The 22,084-nt window shown below is 32.8% G+C and overlaps 3 protein-coding genes across 3 annotated transcripts; 1 reads left to right on the forward strand and 2 right to left on the reverse strand.

Annotated features, from left to right (window-relative positions):
• Positions 1-6,688: 6,688 nt before the first annotated feature.
• Positions 6,689-9,917, reverse strand: LOC120580127 (vesicle-associated protein 1-1). Its single transcript, XM_039833277.1, has 6 exons — positions 9,518-9,917; positions 9,285-9,369; positions 8,309-8,424; positions 8,100-8,237; positions 7,533-7,610; positions 6,689-6,986 (listed from the first exon to the last, which is right to left on the reverse strand). Exons 1-6 carry the CDS (start codon positions 9,596-9,598, stop codon positions 6,963-6,965), a joined length of 522 nt encoding a protein of 173 aa, XP_039689211.1. The 5' UTR covers positions 9,599-9,917; the 3' UTR covers positions 6,689-6,962.
• A 6,662-nt stretch (positions 9,918-16,579) lies between these two features.
• Positions 16,580-17,841, reverse strand: LOC120580129 (uncharacterized). Its single transcript, XM_039833279.1, has 2 exons — positions 17,554-17,841; positions 16,580-17,453 (listed from the first exon to the last, which is right to left on the reverse strand). Exon 2 carries the CDS (start codon positions 17,155-17,157, stop codon positions 16,747-16,749), a length of 411 nt encoding a protein of 136 aa, XP_039689213.1. The 5' UTR covers positions 17,158-17,453; positions 17,554-17,841; the 3' UTR covers positions 16,580-16,746.
• Positions 17,842-20,864: 3,023 nt separating this feature from the next.
• On the forward strand, positions 20,865-22,075 carry LOC11429695 (albumin-1). Its single transcript, XM_003605158.4, has 2 exons — positions 20,865-21,059; positions 21,473-22,075. The coding sequence occupies exons 1-2, from the start codon at positions 21,008-21,010 to the stop codon at positions 21,856-21,858; spliced, it is 438 nt and encodes a 145-aa protein (XP_003605206.1). The 5' UTR covers positions 20,865-21,007; the 3' UTR covers positions 21,859-22,075.
• Positions 22,076-22,084: the final 9 nt, after the last annotated feature.

The raw sequence follows: 22,084 nt of genomic DNA on the forward strand, positions 1-22,084 counted from the left end.
TTAATTAATTATTTTTTTTAAATCATAAATACATATATATTTGAAAGGTCCCCCAAGCACTTGACCTTGCTCTATACATTTGGTAATCAATCCATATATATTATGTATATATTCACATAATACTTCCCCGTGTCTTTTCAATTTTATTGGATGTCTCCGAAAGGATATGTTGTCGCGGAATACTTTATTTGACCAAATAACAAGAATATCACCACATAAAGAAAGTTACAAGAACGCAACACCATACACAAAAAAGTTTTACAATGTCGATGGATAAAAATTAATCTCAACTTAGAAACCAAAAGACTAAGCATTAGGCTTTAAAGTAATTATGATTTTAATTGCTAATTTTGTCATCACAAATAAATTGTATAGCTCCTAAATAATGTAAAGAATATTATTCATTAATATATAGTAAGTCAATTTCATAGTATCAGTAACTAGACGTCGAGTCGCTCAACTCATCTAAACTTTTAATTAGGCAAAAAATAACAAGATGTTGAGTCAACAACAATCATGAGGAGCAAGGTGAGAGCTAGAAAGAATCACATGTGCCACATCAAATAAAACAGATCCCATGATATAGATTTGTATTTCATCAACCTTTCTATATTATCAAACATCCATATTCCATTTCAATGGATATATATACAAACTGCTGATAGAGGTACTATGTTATATGATTATCTAGAAAACGATGCAATTTAAACAATTACAAAACTAAAGAAAGTACTGTTGTAATAACCAACATTCTACTGATACGTGACTAAACTAGAAGTCTAGAACAGATAAAACAACCTCATCCATTAGTGAACATTACTTGGCAGCTTCAGTGTCTCACGCCTCACGACCATGATGTAAATTTCATCAACATCTCTACATGATACGACAGTCGTCCTCGGCCTCACGCCTCAAAAGATTCTGCGGATGACAAGATTCAATCAATCAATAATTTTTTCAAGAGAACCATTGGTTATAAAATGTACATTATGGCGCAATTATTAACTTCTAAACCAAAGGTTGAACAATTTTGACAAAGAAAATGATATAGATGAATCACCAATTTAGTCTCTTCGAAAATTTAATGACCAAAATTTCTCAAACAATTTTCGAAGATAACTTCAAAGATAACTTCTAAACCACCAACTTCTAAACCACGTAATCATCTGACTTTGTTAGATAACTTCAAAGAGCATGAAATCTTCTTCCCCAATTCAACTGTTTTCACAAAATATCAAAGAAATTAGAACAAAAACAAGATTTAATAAACTAAATTTGAATCAAAGAGGCTTACATTGAAACTTAAGCTTCCGAGGACGTATGTGAAGATAGGAACTAGTAGAATCTGGTTTTGATTTCAATTCTGTATAATCACCGTAATTTGGAGGAGAATCCAAACATGAAGAAATGGTTTGTCCCATTGTGTTTGTGTCACAAAGAAAGTGTTGTTAGGGTTTAGAAGAAAGTTTCTCCTATGAGTTTCTTGGAACGAAAGAGTGAAGAAAGAAGAATGTTCATTAAAAAAAAAATCCAATTTTCTACAGGATGTTCATTAAAAAAAAAAAAAAAAATCCAATTTTCTACCTCCGGTAGTTAACTACCGAATGTTCCTTTTAAAAGTTACATATTGTAACTCAGATAGATAACTATCGGATTATTGCCCAATTAACCTTTTTTTTTGACATAACAAACATACATCATCCAAACTTGGAACACATTCCCTTTCATTTTTACTCATCGTATAATAAACAACTTCTTCGCGGATTTGAACACGAAAATGTTGTTTTGAACTTGATCATAAGTATTGCAATCTAATGGTTGATCTTAAAATAGTTAGCTCAATTGATGAAGGAAAAAGGTATTCATGTTTGTTTGTGAAGGATTTTGATGATGATGGTTCTCATTCAATAGAGTATTTTGATGATGATAGTTAAAGCTTTTATTTCACAATTTGGTTCACATTTGGCTTTTGGAATTGGTCTAAATTAAAATAATTTACTTTTTGTTTTACCATCAAACCTTACAACAATTTGATATAATTCGAGCCATAGCTGAAATCTAGTTTGCAGATTACAATTCTTCTATTTGTTGTTTTTCTGTTTCAAATAATTAAGCTGCATAAAATCTTGTGTTTAACAGTTCTATAGATTATAGAAATGTTTAGCAAGAATTGAACTCATGTGCATAACAGCTCAATCATCAAAGTCAAATTAAGAAATATGGTACTTGGAAACGGCAAGAACAAAGGGAAGAAAAACAGGTTAATTGTTAATTGCAAGAGACAAAGATACATGGGATGATGTCCTAATTGTTCCTTTATAAAGGGGCACACCCAAGTGTCTTAACCGTCAATACCGGCCAAATAGGACACGTGGCACAACCTCATGGAAACACGTATAGCCACCAAATCTCTGGTTTTTGAAGTGATATTTATAAGTGTGCTTTTTGTCAAATCTTCTTATCATGCATTCAACACTTATGTGTTCACAATTTTGGAAGGTACATGTATTATATCTTTGTTGGATAGTGTTCCTGCATCTGACAAGTTAATGGTGAAATTAGCAAACCCATTTCTTTCATCCAAATCATGAATTCTTTGGTTTTAATTACCTTTTCTAATTTCTAACATGAATGATAAATTCTACACTTGAGTCAATATGGCGTCAATCATATATTTCAGATATGGTAGGACATTAAATCTGAACATTGAAGGACCCAAAATATTGATATTTTATAAGTCCTAGAGTAGTTATAAAAACATAATACTCCCTCCGTATCGAAATATAAGCAAAATTCAACTATCTTACTTGTGACAAAATATAAGCAAAATTGACTTTTTTCATCATATTTAAGGCTAATATACCAAAAATGCCCTTAGTTTAATACTCCAATTTCCATCACAGTTTTCCACGCGAATGCAATTCTCCAAACCAGGTTTTAATGAATGTATTGAAAAACTGAAACGGCTCTCTATACTCCTCTCCCTCTATAGTAACTCCACGAAGCCCAAGCCAATGTTTTCTTCCACTTATTATAAAAAGGCTGTTCAGAGAGAAACTTAGTGTTCCTTCTATTCTTCTGCATAATTCAAGAAAATGGTTTTCAAGAAAATGGCTATAAAAGCACCATCTTTTAGTTTGGGAATTGACTCAGATTCTGAGGATCTGCTGAATCGAATTGTTGAAGACTCGCTAGAGAAAGATGGGGAGGTTGAACAGATTCAAAATGTTGAGGGTGAAGTGAATTCTCACCATCATGTTGAAGGTGGAGAAAGAAGCTTCAAACACAACTTTGATCTTAACGAAATTCCTAATGAAAGTGAAGGTGCTGCTGAAGCTGATGATGTTAATGAAGTTCTTAATCCAGTTGAAGGTGCTGCTGAAGCTGAACTTAATTTAGATCTAAACAAAATGCCCAACGTGAATGTTGAAAATGAGATTGAAGAGGAGTTGGCAAACCATGAAAAGGATGAGGTTCAGAAAAATGAAAAGTTAAAGAAATGGGTTCATGATATGCTGAAGATTTATATAGCTGGGTTTCCATGATTTTGTTCGACAATGATAAGAACAAGTGAAAAACTACAACTTTTGCTGCTGCTTTTATTTTTTGTCTTTATCCCCTAATGTACTAGCTTATGTTAACAATTTGGAGAAGCAACGTGAAGTACTCTTTTTTGTCTTTATCCATGTACTAGCTTATGCCAATCGGTTACTTTAATATTTCCTTTTTTTTTTTTGCCTTTCATAAAATAATATAAAGAAGTTTCTATCACCAAAAACAAAATTGCTTTCTATTGAATAAAATACTTGACGTACACAATGCATAAAACACAAAAGATAGCTACGAGATATGAGAATAAAATACGCCACGTACAATGCATAAAACACAAAAATGGTTACGTGACATGAATAATTCTTGAACTCCACAAGTCATTCACTCCATACCCTGCAAGAGTTCACTAATTTCAGCAACCAATTCTTGATCGCAATTTAGTGTAGTGGGTAGTGTAGCTTGTCTAAGCATGACATCTTTCTTCATATGAGGAGTCTTATATTTATTGGACCCTTTAACCTTCATGATTTCAATCATGCACGACTGAAGTGTAAGAAATATTTTGTTTGAATCCACACTAGAAAATTCATCAAACGAAGTTTGCACTGCTTGAATAAGTTCATCAACCGTCCTTGTCACTTTCTTTTGTTGTAATGCTTGAATGGCTGCAAAAAATCCCAAATCCAATACATTTAAATCAGGAGAATTAGGTGGCTGATTAATCAAACGGATGTCAAATCCACCTTCAGAAGCTGCTGCTTGAAATTCTTCGTCATCAACAGAAACATGACACGGTGCATTATCTTGTTGAATGTAAATTGTTTCCGATGCAAGTTCTAGTGGCACTTTTTCTTTGACGGCCGGTAAAATCTTGTCTCTTAAGTACATTCGACTAACTTCTCTAGTAATAGAACCGATTGGTTTTGTTTCGAGTGTCCCTGCGGGTCTATTGACACTGGACCTTCTTGCAGGCACTTTTTCAACTAGAGGCCACACTCCAATTTTTCCCGACCATGTTTCATGACCTGCATAATCAAACCTAGGTCTAGCCACTGCAACTATAAACATGACCTTCATTAGATAATTTTTGTTTTTGCACGGACGGTATGGATCATCCTCATCTGCAAGAAGGTAATAATTCTGAGATTTTTTGGTCACATAGAACCACTTTTCATCTATGTGAATAACATTGTGCATTGACTTAAACTTTGGCTCAAATGGAATGCTACTTTCCTCCAACATGGACAAACAAAATCTAAGACGAGCTTTCATATTATCATCTGTCATGTGTGGTTTTAGTGCACTTGAATGCCGACGCAAAACACCTTTTTTTATTAACCTCATTAGTTGTCCAGTGGTACACTCTAATGCTTCTGCTAGAGATCGAAGACTGCTACGTTTGTGTAGCGGTATTTCACGTATTTTTTCGATATCTATGACTTTTTTTTTTCCGACCACATTTTGTTTTCTTGTGACAAACATCACCTGTTTCAATTTTTTGCCTCCAAATCGCATAAATAACATCTACGGATACTTGATAGGAAGAAGACAACCGTTTAACAACCCCCTTATTAATTTTTCTACCAGAGCTTGAATTGATCAAAACCTCACAAATATTTTGCCGCTGATAGTTGTCTAAAAAAGTTCGCTTTCTTTTAGATTGTGGCTCACTATGAATGTTGTTTCCTGTTTCATTAAATATAAAATCAAAATAGTTATAAAAAATATAAAAATAGAAATTGGTTTCAGTACATAAAATTGCATGCCATTGACATTTGACACTTTGACAGGAGTAGTAGCATGCCATAAATTTCATGGTCCATTGATAAAAAAGAATAACAAGGTGGAGTACATGTAACCATGTTGCAACAAAACGTGTACTCCTACGTCATATACATGCAGTTCATATAAAACGTGGAGAATATTGAGTGCAAAAAGTGGCACAATATAATAAAGACAAGTGCAAAACTAATATAAATAAACATTCACAAAATGAAAAAAAAAACTCCATGTACCTATATCTTCTTCGATGTTATTGTAAAAAAGTTCAGCTACATCTTCTTCATCTTCGGAGACGCTATCTTCAGACTCAAATCCAATATCTTCTTCTTCATCTGATAGATAGTCGAATAAATCATTGCTTGAATAAGTAGCATTCAAATTAGAAGTGTTCAAAACACTGCAGGGGATGTTCAAACTAATCTCTAAAGGTACATTTGAGAGGTGGTTAGAGGTGCTCAAATCATTCAAAGGAATGTTCAGATCAATATTAAGAGGCACGTTTGAGAGGTGGTTAGAAGTGTTCAAGTCATTCAAAGAGATGTTCAAATCAATATTGAGAGGCTCATTTGAGAGGTGGTTAGATGTGTTCAAGTCATTCAAAGGGATATTCAAATCAATATTGAGAGGCTCATTTGAGAGGTGGTTAAATGTGTTCAAATCATTCAAAGGGGTGTTTAAATCAATATCAAGAGTCATCTTGAATTAACAATGTGAAGCTCCAATTTTCTTGCATTTTTTACCTTCAATTTATAGAAATCAAAGTGACACTCCAGTTTCTAAATTTAAATTTAAGATGAATTAGTGTGCCATTTTGTTACCGCCAATTTTTTTATAAAATGAAAGAAAAGCTTGAAAAATTTGCGCCAATTTTTTATAGGAGTAAAGCAGTTTTGGAAGTTGAAGAGGCAAATAAATTTTGGCTTGAATTTTGGTGTATTATTGAGCAACGTGTTTCCTCTCTTCAATGAAAGAACATGAAAAATAACCAAGCACCTTAATTAATGTGGTGAGAACATCAACGGTTACAGAAAATCAGAATTCATAAGGGCAAATAAGGTATTTTGGCTTAAATTAAATGACAAAGACATCATTTCTTAAAATATGTGATTTGGTCAATTTTGCTTATAAAAAATTACGGAGGGAGTATAGTATAAGTATCTTGAAATTTGTGTAGTCAAAGTTTAAAAAGTGTAAAAAATGATGTTTTCAATCCAAATATATATATATATTTTCCTTAACAAGTGCCCTAAACCCTTGATTAATATGTAGTCACTTTTCATGGTATCTATAACTAGGCATTGAGACAATCAACAACCATATAGGAGCACTGAAAAACATAATGACATGTGCCACATCAAATAACAACACAGATCCCATGATATTTCATCAACTTGTCTAGGATCCCATAACACACACTGATAGAGGTACTATTGTCTTTGATTTTCTGGAAAACAAAGCAATTCAAACAACTACAAAACTAAAGAAAGTACTGTTGGAATAAACATTCTACTGATATATGAGTAAAAGTAGAACAGATTAAACAACTTTATCCTAGTAGTAAACGTTACTTTTCCTCACTAGAAAGAGCATAGAAGTTTGATCTGTAGTTAGTTGGCAGCTTCAGTGTCTCATGCCTCACGCCTCAAAAGATTCTGCAGATGACAAGATTCAATCAATCAATAAATTTCAAAGAGAATCTGGCAATACGAGAGTAAAGGTCTCTCAAATACCTCAGTGTAGACTTGGTTAATTGCAACCGAAATCTGACTCAATTAAACTGTGGCCACAATCCAGAGTTTTTTCACAGTTCAGTCTATAACAGAACTAAGACTATGGATAACACTCAGCTGAACCAATAGCTTTCAAGAGTTCACATGGTAGGATATATTCACACACTTACTTTACCATGTGATCTTTTTATTTTTAGAATCATAAAAATCTTTTTAAGGTATTGATGAATAGATGACTAAGATGATCTTAGCTTTCCCTAACTATCAATTAAATAGTTGAATAAACATAACAAATGAACAGATTAGAAGTGATGAAAGAAAACTTCATTATGAAATCCACTTTGGAGGTCTCTATATAAAAAATCAAAATAGGATCATATAATAGCATTCAATATCACCCAGCTAAACATTCAAGATAAAATGGGCACAATCATCCATAAAAGAAAATCTACGGAATAAATGCAATACCAATTCTTCCTGAAGTTTTTGATTTTGCTCAATAACAGAATTCCTCTCCTTAGTTAACTTTGAAATAAGCTCTCTTGCCTGACATAATAAGAAATTCAAAATGATCACCAATCTTTCCGAATTCAAAGCTTTTACTAAAAACAATCCAGATATGAATAGGGTCTATTTGGCAATGGAGACTATTAGCAAATTTATTTTCAGTTTCAGGGTTATGAAATCACATGAACCAATCAACTTCAAAAAGACTCTTAAATTGAAAAGAAAATCAATGTATCAAGATCATTATCAAAGACCAGTTTAGTAATATAAATCAGTACATAAACTCATAAAACTTGAAAAATTGTGCATTTCAATTTTAATATACCTTTGGAAGGTGATTACGACTTCCTTAAACTAAATTTATATCTCTAGGTCTTTACATTGACATGAAAACTTGTCCTTTTAGGTTAAGATCAAAATTATATGTTATTGTAAGCGTGTTTTGGTCGAGGTTTCTAACGATGTGGTTGCGACAAATGATGCATAGAAATTATATGTGAACTGCTTTAAAAAAATTGAATAAAAAACCTTATCAGAAAAGACAGATGCTTGAGGAGACAAATTTTCGTCAGATCCTTCTTGAACTGGGGATGGTGGTTTAGGAGGAACAACATAAACAATTGTCACTTTGACCTCTTTAACCTCATAGCCGGAGTCTTTTTCAAACTAAATGACAAGAGAAAAGAAAAGGATTAAATTATGCGAGGTGGGAAGAAAATACTTAAATATGCGGTTACCATTTCTGGAGTGACATCTTTCATGATTTTTCCAGGCCTTGCAAACACGCGTTGAATGACAAAAGTATCTTTGCATTGCATGTCAGGAGGTGCCTCCTCTTGGGCTTGCATTGTAACTACAATGTGAAAATGTAAATATGTCACAAACATTCAATAAGTAAACAAGGAAGCTATTTAGTTTGAATTGTTACAAAACTGAGTATGAAACAACAGAATACATGACATTGTCCAACTAATCCAATGTAAACATTTTGCCAACATATCCATGCTTTGATGTGTGTATACATGTAACATCAACCATTGGTTTATTCATCAACAGTTGAATGTTTGGCTCATATTAAATGAAATGCATCTAAGTAATTAATGTAATACGATTGAATTCGAGTAGGGTCAGACTCCAAAATTGTGAGCAAGAAATTAGAGAGAGAAGAAGGAGAAATTGTTTATATTTTCATTGATTTCTTTCATGAGACAATACAATACTTGTATATATATACATAATAAGGTAACCAACAATTACACTATAACTACCAAGTAACTTGCTAATATAATATACCTAAAATACCCCTATTAAAATAAACTATCTAAGTGTATGTTTGGCTTCTAGAGGGACCAAAATTAATTTCTGGAGGTGTATATTTGATTTTGACATGTTTAGTTGTTATCGAGTGGAATTGATTTTACTTCCAGAATTGATCCTACTTGAAGCTAAAATTTGTAGCTTTTGATTTTAGAATTGATTTTCACACAAATTTATAGCTCAATTTGCTTTTAAATGAATGTATCCAATTCCAAACACAATTCACTTTTAGCCAGAACCACTTCTAACCAAAATCAATTCTAACAGAATCAATTCTCCCCTTCACACAATCAAACACACGCTAAGTCATTATTTTATTATCATCATGATCCTATCATAATGTAAACTATTGATTTAAAAAAAAGTTAATATGATAGAAAAAAGAGAGGATAAAACCTTTAATATCACAAGTAGACCTAGGAGGCAACACAAGTAGAGGGTTAGGGGTAACACAAAACGTCTTTGGATTTGGAGTATTAACCTGGAAATCAACAACACCATCAATTTCACTCCAAATTAAAAATTACAACTCTCAAGTAATGCAATTTATCAAAACAAACACACACACAAATTTACGAACTTAATTTGAGTGAGAAAAAAAAATGATTGAATAGTAAAATAATGAGAACCTTGAAAGCCACATAGCGATCTGACTTGTTAAGCAACTTCTTAGTGAATGAAATCAGCTTCCCTAACTCAACTGTTTTCATAAAAATCAAAGAATAAGAAATTATAATAATACCCAGAAGCTAAATTCAAACACAACAGCGAAAAATCTGAAATTTGCATAAAAAATTAAACTTTTTTTTAGTCTCCTGATGATGTATCCGAATATAGAAAGGATCTTGTTCTTGTGGTTTCAGTTTTTGACAATCAGCATAAAATGGAGAAACCGAATTGGAACAAGCAGCTTGTGGGTGAATGCAAGAAGAGATCCTTTGTCCCATGTTTTCAAAAAGGGTTTGTTTTTTAGGGTTTGAAGAAGAAGAAAGAAGAAGAAGCAGAAGCATTGAAAGAGTTGTGACTGAAGTGAGAGTGAGACAATTTCTGTTTCGTACGCTAACGCGGTTATAAATCAACGTTACTTGCTCAACAAGGATCCTATTACCAAATATATTATTATATAATTATTTTGATTTTGAAAATTAATTTCAAGAATTTTATTTTATTCGAAAATATAATCTAGATGAATAATATGATACAATTGATATTGATTAACACCGGTATATAAGTCATATTATACTGTTGAATAACAAGCCCTTAATTCTATTCTTTATGATCTAATGTTATGTTTTTTTAATTATGAAAATACTTTCTAATATTTTGATTTTCTGTATAAAAAAAAAACTTTTTAATTTCGAAAGAAAACTCTGAACTTTGATTTTTAATTCTATTCTTATTATACTCATAAATTTTGAAATATTTTAAGTTCCTGAATTTTTCATTTTTTTATAAAATAAAACTTCTTACTTTCGAAAAAAAGAATATGAATTTTTATAAGTTTTCCAGAATTTTTTAATTTTTCTGCTATTGAAAATAATATGGAAATATGAATTTTTTGAAATATATTAATTTTTTAAATTTTCCAAATTTTTTTTTTTACTAAATTTTCTAGATTTTTTCATTTTACCAGATTTTTTTTTATTAATTTTTCCATAATTATTCACATTTTTTTAATCATTTTTATTAATATTTTTATTTTTCTAGAATTTATTTCATTTTTAAAAAAAAAAATCATAAATGCCACGTGTATCCAATAAAAAATAAAAATAATTATATAGTCAACGCGCCACGTCATCCGAAAAAGGTGACACAGCATACCACATCAGCGAAAATGCACATTCAGTTGTCCTAGGGGGCTATTCTAAAACAATAAAAATTTGCAAGGACCGAATCCAATTTTTTTTTACAGGGGGCAAAACCAAAAGTGATCTATATTACAGGGGATAAATGCCTATTAACCTTTTTTTTCGTTAGTAAATTGAGTATCCTCCGCGCGTAAATTCACAGACTAATCATCGATTCGTGTGAGATTCAAATGGACGGTAAACTCTCCTAAAAAATTTTAACGCTACTGTATGTTCAAAGCCGTATTCAAACTCAAGACTTTGGTTAAACTGAAATATAATTGGGTCATCTGATATAAGCGTTTTCCGGTTATCCATTTACATATAAACACAAATGGAAGATTAGTGGGATCCATTAATGAGTATGTGTTTGCCTTGTTTATCTACATATCATTTATTTTCTATTTGTGAGAGATATCGCAAACACATGGAATATATTATAATATTTTAATTTTGTGATTCAATCCTCCTAAAAATTTTATTTGATTTTTAGTCTTCAAAAAGTTTTTCATCATTACTTTTAATCCTTGGGTTTAATTCAAGTGATTTGTATTATTCAACATTTCGAGAGAGATTCTCGTAATATTCTAAATATTTATGTAAAAACTCATTGAAAAATTTGAAAGGTACACAAGATTTGACTTCAAGAGACACATAGTGGAATTATGTTTTTTAAGAAGACTGAAATAAAAAATAAAAATATACGTCAAATATTATACATTTATGTGGAGCGAGCGATAATTCAACTGCTGAATTTTTCTGATTTATTTGCAAATCGAAACCCTTCAGCCTGGCATATGTTTAAAATCCTTGACTTGTTCGCGACATATGTTTAGATTGAGTGCATCTGATCTTCCGTGCAATTTGGGAATCTAATCTTTCTTACATCAGATGCGGAGTTAGATATGGTGGGCTGATGGCGGTGTTCATCCAATGACCTGCGAGACCATTGCCCACATCGTTATGGCTTTCTGGTCAAGACAAAACTTGGAGAAAATTTTACAAGAATATCCTTTGGTTGTTGATCGAGAAGAAACTTCTTTAACAAGCCAAATGAGAGAATCTATATTCCTATTTCTTTCGAGTTTCAACAAAAATATACTCACACACATACTATATAGTTTACGATTGAGCCATCACGATGCCATGCACTCACAATGTAAATTGAGAATTTAAATTATAAATTTACAAAAGAAAAGAATTAAAAGAACGAAGTAGGTGTAAATTTTCTCAATGATATTAGTTACAATTTTCTATTAGTCATAATTAGTTATAGAGATGAGAGATATATGACTTCAGTAAGTAAAAAATAGCATCAAAAACACTAACAAGTAGAAGTAAATTAACAAAGCAAATCTGAGAATGGTTCTGAGATCACATATTGTGCGAGATCATCTCATACCATATCGTTTAGGATTGAGCAAAATAAAGAAATAAGCCCAAAACCAACAAGTTGTTTGGGATGTTCGTTGAACAATTCCGAAATTCACAGGACTTGCACCATCAGAAAAAACGTTGAGGCATCAACCTCAAAATAATGAAAAACAAAACCTACGTCCAACTTGAACAACTCTAGTCATTGAAGTAGTGTTTTGAAGCAAGTGTTCCACTATTTCCATTATTTCTTGTTTCTTATCTGCATATGCGTGCACTATAAGCAACTCCAATTTAACAAAGCGTGGAGGTTGCACTTTCTTCGAAATGGGATTTAAGAGGAATTCCTGCAAACCTCGAATGAATAAGAGACATTATTAAATGGACATTATTAGAGGACAAAGTTGATAAGCAAATGACAAGTTCAGATATGTTTTTGTAATACATTCAAAGACTACTAACACCGACCAACATATTCAAGGACCAAAATGATTGTGAAAGTACACTAAAGTGACTTACATTTTGTATTTTCTCAAAGACAGCATAACCAAATTCCAAAATCTTGACATTGGCAAGCACTTGCAGCCATCTTAAGAAGATTGAAGCTTCCCCGTTATTGGAAAAGCCATACATATTTACTTGTTGAAGAAAAGAAAGATTGCATGTGGAGGATAAGGATTTCTGAAAAATAGGACAATCATCGATAGTAAAAGAACTAAGATTTGGAGCAGAAAGTGAATATTGGTCAGCTGATACTTTTCTTATAGTCAAATTGGATAGTGTCTGATTAGATATGCAGAGGACTTGTGCATCCTCAATCAAAGAACAAGCAATGAGAACCAAAGTATTCAACACGTGACAGTTTGGAAAGGGGTCAGCACAGTGATCGTGAGTTGCAACAAAGTGGAACCATTGAAGATGCAAGGTTCTTAATGCTGGTATGTGAAGAGATTTTGGACACTTTGCATACCCGTTTTTCATACAATAAGAAAGGTCAAGAAATGTCAAAGAGCGAGAGCCAAAGAGTAAAGGGAGTAATAACTCAGATTTTGGACACTTTGCATACCCAAAAATTTTCAAAGAGAGAAGTGGATTTATTTTAATGAGTTTATATAGGTCTTCTTCCGCTCCGTCCATACAAGCATGGATAGTAAGATTAAGTAGTGAAGATGAGTGATCTCTACTCGACAGAACCCAAGACATAAATTGCTCAAAACTATCATTCGAAGATGTAAGTAAAACCGGAGTATATGTGAGAGTAGTGAGGCATTTGCAAAGATCCTTCCACCGTTTAGACAAGATGCAAGTCCGAACAGCATCTTGTGCTTCAAGAAAACTCAATATGTGGAGCAATATGCAGTCAGGCAACTCACAAATCCTATTTCTTTTATTTTCCTGTGACTGTCTCTTCTGTTCCCTACGAAGTTCCTGGTTGGATAAACAACTTGTATAAATATTTAAAGCATTAACACTGATAATATAAGTATTTATGTATGAGACTTAGAGACTAAATTTAAGTGAGAATTAAGGAAAATTCTATGGTGAAGTCATGAAATTGACTTTTTTGGTGAAGTTAACGTTATAGCATAAAAAATAGTGAGTAACACCCCACCGTTTGTACAGTGACATAAAAAGTTCAATCCCCATAGTATCATCAACTCATCAGATTAACAAGACTACACTTAATCTAATTTTATCCTACCTTGTTTTAACTGTAACACCCTACAAAGTGTAACACTTAAGATAAACTCTGTTTGCATGTTAAAGATGCCAACGATAACGTAGTACATGTAAGTCCAAGATGTTGCAAGCATTACTAGACGAATTACTATTGATCATTAATCAATAATCTAATTTAAAAATGAATCAAACATTAAGATCATAATTAACTTTTCCAAAAAAGTCAGTTTCCTCACTGCACACCATAGAAGCTCCTTATATTAATTCCATTAATTAATAACCTTTTCCAACAAATTATTGCTACTGTTATTATAATCTTAAAAATAAACTACCTTACCTTATGGTTTGTGATTGGGGGAACCCAATTGTGATTAATCCACTGGCGATGAATCCTAAGAAGGTCTTTTGGAAACACCATCTCTTCCGAGTCTGTAAAACACACAAGAAATCTTCCATTCCCTAAATCTGCGCTAACGCGGCCTTCCCACCACCGGTGTTTTCGGAATGCCTCCACCTTGTCGCCGATCTTCACTTCCCAATAATCGCTCACCGGCGTGGGCACTGGTCGGAGCTGATGAAGACCGACAACTGTTGGCTTCACATCCATGTCATCGTATTGGACCAGTAATATGTCGGAGGAGAACCACCTGAGGATGGTGGCGGGGAACCATGAGCAGGATATGCCGCTGCCGCGGTCGATGCTCACTTCCACTTTGTTGCCCGGAAACATGATGATCACTCTCACGCTGTGTTTATTCACTGCTCGGTACACCGTACAACAACGCTGTTAATCTTACTTTATAGGGTTAGGGCATAACTGCGTGTCAAACACAGGTTTTATTTCTTAAAACTAAATTGCACTTTTGATCACAAACTTTACAAAAACTGAGTTTGGCCTAAAACTAAATAAGACTATATTGGCCCTCGACTTTAACCTTTTTGCAAAAGTGATGTTTCCATTGATTGTGATTGAGGCAACACATACTTGTTCATCAAGTTTAATGACTCAGATAACACATGTGTTTTTTAATACATAGCTAAATTGAACTTTTGACCTGCTAATTTTTAGAAATCATGGATTTTGGTCCCTAACACATAGCGGAGTAACGGTTCGATTTGGATCGGTTTTTGGTCAAAAAAATGTCCGAACCAATGAAATCTTCATCGGTTTGGTTTGGTTTGGTTTTTACTGTTTTTAAAAAAAAAACCGAACCAAACTAGTCGGTTTGGATCAGTTCGGTTGACCGGTTTGTTTGAAATTACAATTAAAAAAATCTATATTTTCAAAAATTTGTATTTCAAGCATACAACATACTCAAATATTTCATAGAACTTTATTTTCTATGTTATCTATTTTTCAAACTACTTTGTGTAACTAACATAAAAAAACTAACAAGAGATGGGCGATCCCAGTATGTAGAAGGTCATACGAAGGATCAATTTCAAATTCATTCCCAGTATGTAGAAACATTGTTGCAGGCAGAGCTGTTATCCTTGTCTTATAGCAGAGACACAAACTGAGTAGTGAAGATAGTGGTTGTACACTTCGTACAATTGTACTATGTCAACGCTCTTCAAAGAACAAGCATCCAATGCCTTCAAATCCTTTCAAAATAGTCGTTGCTTTACTTTTCCAGTCTTCTACAATGCTTAGACGAGATTGAATCCATTGAACAACCCTTGAAGCTTTAAGTCTTGCTTCTGAAGAACTTGCATCTGATGACGTCATCACTTCAGGAGCACTTTTGTCTTCAGGAGCACTTCTCTTCAGACGCCTTAAGCTTCCTTTTTGTTGATTCCTTTGCTCTCTTTTGTTCTTCCATAACCTAATAATGATATTAAATTTTGTCTATGGTGCTGTACACTTGAATAAATATTAGCATATCCAATTGACAATTTTTAATACCTTGTTATCATCAAAAGTCTTAAAGAGTAATGTTAAACACATTTTGTTCCAACAGCATGATCATGCATCTACTACTTAAATAAAATTGCTCTCCATCTGTCTTCCTTTCCATCTAGGTTTGGAATTGAAAAACAAGATATTATATATGCATGTGTGTGGGTATATGTGTGATATTGTTATGTAAGAACTTTATGTATTGTTAATAAATAAAGAGATTTCCTCTACTAATAGAACTGCACATATTTGCATATGGTCCTGCGCCTCTTTATTTGTGGGTGATAACACTTTATTTGGAGCCTGGATTTGCGCCAGTTATTCAATAAATTTCAATAGATTATCAATTTGCATAAAATGTTAATATCAAAATTATAATAGTTTCATAATTGTGTTTATTATTGAGGTTAAAACACCAAAGTAGGGTGTATGAAATCAACCTACAATTTTCTTTTTTTAAAAAAAATAATAGTAAAATTACCCACGGTTCACCTGTGGCAAACAAAGCCTTTTAAATCAACCCAAAATTTAAATTAGCTAAGGCTTGACTGTGGTTAAGTATCATATTATGACCGTGGCAAGAATTTGCGGGAAAATTTGGCGCTCATTTTAGCCACGTGTTAACCGTGGCAAATATTTAATTTTAGAAAGCTGTAAAAACAGAGTTGCCACGGTTTGAGTGTGGCTAACATTTGTTACCACGATTTCGAAGCTTGTAGTTAAATGCCAATTTGACTGTAGCTAAAAATTTGCAACGCCCCCATTGACCACAGTTTTGTAACCGTGGGTAATTTTTTTTGCTACGCCTATATTGCACGTTAGCTACGGTTTTGACCGTGGCTAAATGGCGAGTTTTTGGTAGTGAAACAAAATATTCCATATATAATTGAAAAAAACTAACAAAAGTTGATGTAACAAAAAAAAAAAAAACTAACAAAAGTTGACCCCAACATAAAGATAAACTAATTAACAATTATAATACTCCAACTACTTAACTTCAAAAAATAAATTATATAGTACTTGTGAAAAGCTAGAGTGCAACATTGATAAGTGAAAACTAAGATGGAGGAACATTATTGATGAACATAGACAACTCATCACCAAATTTATGCTGCATGAACTTTTCCATAATTGCCAAATGATATTGCGTTTGTTCAAGTTGACCGGTCGTTTGTGTAAGTTGCTCAGTTGTTTTTGTAAGCTTCTCTGGAGCCTGTGTAAGCTGTTCCTTAGTCTTTTCATATCCAATTAGTTTTTCTCCCAAACTTTCTACTTGCTTCTGTAAGTCTTCAACATTCTTTTCATTAGAGCTACCAGCTTGAATAAAATCTGTGAAATGCCTACGCTTTCCAAAAGCAATAGTTGGACAAACCCCCAAACCCAAACCGCGTACTCGACCCGAGTGCTCAGCACCATATAGTTTTCCAATAGCATCATCAGTATATGCATTAATCCACAACTTAGTCATTTAAGGCAAAATTCCCAAAACAACTCACTGACAGCTTATGACCTCTAGGCAATTCAATTTCAACTCAAATTTTCCAAAATCAAAGAAAATATGTATACACAGTTCCTACACCAGTCATAAAGAAATTCTAACATATTTAACCTAATAATCAACCGCGGAAGCTTTTGGAACAACTTATGGCTTTTAACTTTATTAAAAAAATTATAGAAAAATATAGTTATTTATAAATAGTAAAATCATGTCTCACTAACCAATTGCAGACTTCACATCTTCAAATCGTGAGGGACAAAAAGCACCTATAACAAATACAACAGCGTGTGACTCCCAGATTGAGCGAAGACCAAGCTGATAAGCAGGGAAATTAAATTAACATCTTATTATAGAGAGAAAGCTTACAGTAGATTGTGTGTATGGAGAATTCGAACTGATTGAGAAAGCTTACAACAGAGGATGGTAACAAACTAATTTGGGGATTAGGGTTTAGGGAAGAAAGATGCAATTAAGTTTTCTGAAGAAAGCCATGACTTTGGGGAAGAAAGATGAAACTGATTTTGGGATTTTTTGATGGGATGAAAGATTGAAAGAAGGAGTGGGGTGTTATGGCGCGACTTGTGAAAGTGGAGAGAAAATTTTGGAGAAAAAAAAGTGTGGGAATGAAATGTGTATTACGCGCCTTCTATATTTTTGTCCAGTATATCAAAGTTATCCACGGTCAAAACAAAACCGTGAGAGTCATAATGTGGCAAGTGGACCCTTCTATCATTTTTTGTTGTTATCCACGCCTAAGGAAAAATCGTGGCAATTTTAGTGTGGCCAATAGCCGTTTTTTTGGTAGTGATACTACAATAATAAAAGAGAAATGTTATAAATACATTTTCAAAACAATCGTAGAGTACCTTGAAAATCCGTCAGGCACGATTAGTCGAAAGACGTGATACAGAGCCTTAAGCTATGTGGTCATTGGAAACAAATTGTTTAAGAAAACTGTTAAAGGAGTTTTACTTAAATGCATCAATGAGAATGAAGCTTACCTAGCTGTTTCTGGGGTACGTAGTGGAGCATGTGGTTCTCATTAAGAAGGTTATAAAATGAAATTGTTACAATTTTGACAAGGTTTGTATTGGCCATATATGTTGAAAGACTTGCATAGTAATCGCAATAGAGTCCATCTCAATATTTACAGCTAGAACTTTAGTTAACTAAAACTAAAAATTGCCTTGATAATGTGCATTCGTGCCTGAGTGCGCACTCTGTGCACTGAGGCACTCGTGCCGCGTGTCTTGACAGGAACTTATGAGATTTGACTTTTGGTATGCGTGTTGCATGTTGTTCTATGTGTGCTGCACAACTTGACGTAACTTCCTCCTTGATTTTGTACTTGACATGCATCGTGTGTTGCTTTGTGTGTGCCGCGTATGTTGACAAAAGTTTTGTCTTGCTATAATTCTTTAGCTTCCAGATAACTTAAAGTTTGACTTGTCTTAGAACTTGGGACAAAATTTTGTCGAACAAAGTATATGAGCTTTAATTCTTCAATGTGAGTGGTCTTAATACATCCAAAACATCCATAGAGCAACATCTAACTTGACCAATTTGACGATTAACACCAAAAAGACACTGACACCCTATAGAGTTGTCTAATTACAGAAACAAAATTACTCACAAGAACTGTTTTAAATAGAAAACAAACATTTCCCAGACTATTAGTTACTCATTATAAATCCTCTAAGACACTGACACCCTTTAAGAGTTGTCTAATTTGGGAAGCAAAATGACTCATAAGGACTGTTTAAATACAAGACAAACATTTCCCAAACTATCAGTTACTAAGTGTAAATTCTCTAAAAGTCAAGAATTAAATAGCAAAAAGATTATGTAAAACACTACAATAGATATTATGACCAGATGTCATCAGTAACCAAACAACGCCTCTTTGTTGCAATATGCTCAAGTTCTACCAACATATACGTACGAGGACTTTTTTTATATCTTTATATTTTTTTTATTGATGTGTTTAGCCCTTGCAATTAGGCGGCATTTAAAAATTCGTCCCTGTAATTGCTAATCCTGGCATTTTAACCCTGCAATTGTTAATCATTTAAAATTTGGTCCTTGGACCAAATTAATCACTGCCACGTCACTAATTTGATGACGTGGCAATCACTGTCACACATGAAATTTCAATTTTGCCCTTAAGAAGAGGACAAAATATTGAAGAAAGAATTGGAAACCCAGGGGTAAATTTGGAATTTCATGTGGCGTGGCAGTGATTAAGTGGGGAGAGGGACGAAATTTTAAATGATTAACAATTGCAGGGTTAAAATGCCAGGATTAGCAATTACAGGGACGCATTTTTAAATGCCGCCTAATTGCAAGGGCTAAACACATCAATAAGCCTTTTTTTAATATTGAAATTTTCAATCGTTTTCTACTAATGAGTTGAAATTATATGTCAGGCATCATAAAACTTTCATAAGATATGATGATTTTTACGATTAATGGTGAAATGATATTTAAAGTATAAAAAGCTATTGTAGATATTTTGATGCGTGATATTTAAAGTTATTTTTCTGATACATGTACAACTTATAAAATAAAATTAACAATCTATGGTACTAGTAATCCACTGAAAAAATATGTTCTAAATTAAAATTACTAAAATATTATTAGTAGTTTTCAATATATCAAAAGATAGGTTAAATAGATTCTTTTATTCCTATGAAAATAGTTTTTAAAACAACCTTGAGTTTAAAAAACTTAGTTATAGTTCTGCAATAAAAAATGTAAGGAGATTTAATTTCGTTTATTTTACGGGAGGAGATTTACTTATAAAGTTAAGAGGATACCATTTTTTTTACCGTGGAATGCACCCAAAATCTAAGGACCAACCATGCTATATTTTTTAATTTTTAATTTTGACAAACAAAACGAAATTCATTCAAACAATTTGATAGAATACATCTGATATCAACATCGATGAAAATGTAAAAGGTGAATCTGCGAACGAACTCACAACACCTAAATTAATAGCATACAAAAGTAAAATGCCTATAAACAATATGATACAATCTAAATCACCAGAATACTCATGCTTCCGGATATATAACGTTGATGTCTAAATCATTGATTGAACTCTGATTGACTGAAGCTAATATGAACCAAACAAACACCGCAACAAGATGAAAACGAAATCAAACAATGCCGCACAAGACGACGAACAACACAAAGCCGTACTCATACGATGAAATGAAATCACAAAAAAAAACACAAAAGAAAAAACTTAATATTTGTGAAAATAACCTATTTAAATCGAAAGAAAATGAAAAAGATGCAAATGGGTGATTCCAAGTTAAAAAATATCTAAAATCATCCCTCTTAGGTGAGTGAAAGAGAAAAAGAACCAAAAGAGAGCCGACCAACGTAACTATGCTATATGAAGTCACTAGCCGATGCACATATTATAATATTTTATTTTATTTTATTAAGCTCGCGTTCCATGCTTTAGTAATTATTTTATTTTCTTTGTCTAATAATGACTTGAAGTTGAAATTATATTGAAATGCACATAAGACCGTAAGATACAACAAAAACAGCCGTCCAGCCCTATTATACAATTCTAGATTCCTCGTACCAAACATATAATTACATAGAAAAGGACAGGCACAAATAAGATAACTTAATTATGGAAAATATGGCATGGCAAACTTAATGTGAATAGGATATACAAAAGCATTTTTTTGTCTATAAATAACTTCATGCAAGAATGAACTAATGCATGCAATCACAACAAAACACCAAGCTAGCTTTATAAAACTGTTCGTAGCTGCTTCTTTCTATTCATTCAAGCAATATGGCTTATGCTAAACTCCCTCTTTTGGTCCTTTTCTTGCTTGCCACATTCTGTATGTATAATATTGCAGTCTTGTATCTTTAATTAGTATTTCTTATATTATGCGTTTCTAGCAAACATGTTATGTTATCTTAAAATAGAAATCAATTTCAAGAGAAATTATATATTTAGAGTACATGTTATCATTTTTCTAAATATATATTAGAAGGAATTATAGGGAACTAATGAAAAAACAAATATTATCTAACACTCGATGAAAATTAGTCATTTTGGTAAATATCAAGTGGATTAAAATTTAATTAATGGGAACACAACACTTACAGATTTACTCATGTGGTTAATTTTCATAAGGTATTGAATAAATTATCTACAACTCTTTATAGTAAAACTATGTCTCACCATTTATCTATTTATGTTCGAATTAACTATATATGTTTGAATTAACAATATGCCATCACCATACAGTTGCTGTGTTTCCTATGAAGAAGGTAGAAGCTTGTGAAAGTCATCTTTGTTGGGCATGGCAACCGGATAAAGTATGTTACAGTGGGTCAGAACGTGAACCGGGTTGTTACTGCCACCCCGAAACATTTCTGAATGGATTTTGCAGAGATTACATATCTGAACATGATATGATGAAGAAGATGGAGGAAGATCCTAACTTATGCCAGTCTCATGCCGACTGCAAGAAGAAAGGAAGTGGAAGCTTTTGCGCTCGTAATCCAAACACAGATATTAAATATGGCTGGTGTTTTCTCTCTGGATCTCATGCACAAACTGCATTCAGGAATGCCCTTAACTCTGAATTCGAAAACCTATCCTTGAAGATGCCCTCAGAAGTTTCCACTTAATATGTCCAACAAAAACCATCCATGCATGATCATGCATCTACTACTTAAATAAAATTGCTCCATTTGTCTTCCTTTCCATTTTGGTTTGGATTTGAAAAACAATATATTATATGTGCATGTGTGTGGGTATATGTATGATATTGTTATGTAAGAACTTTATGTATCGTTAACAAATAAAGAGATTTACTCTACTAATAGAACTACATATATTTGCATATGGTCCTGC

This window comes from Medicago truncatula, chromosome 4, assembly GCF_003473485.1.
Source record: "Medicago truncatula cultivar Jemalong A17 chromosome 4, MtrunA17r5.0-ANR, whole genome shotgun sequence".
Classification (NCBI taxonomy): Eukaryota; Viridiplantae; Streptophyta; class Magnoliopsida; order Fabales; family Fabaceae; genus Medicago; species Medicago truncatula.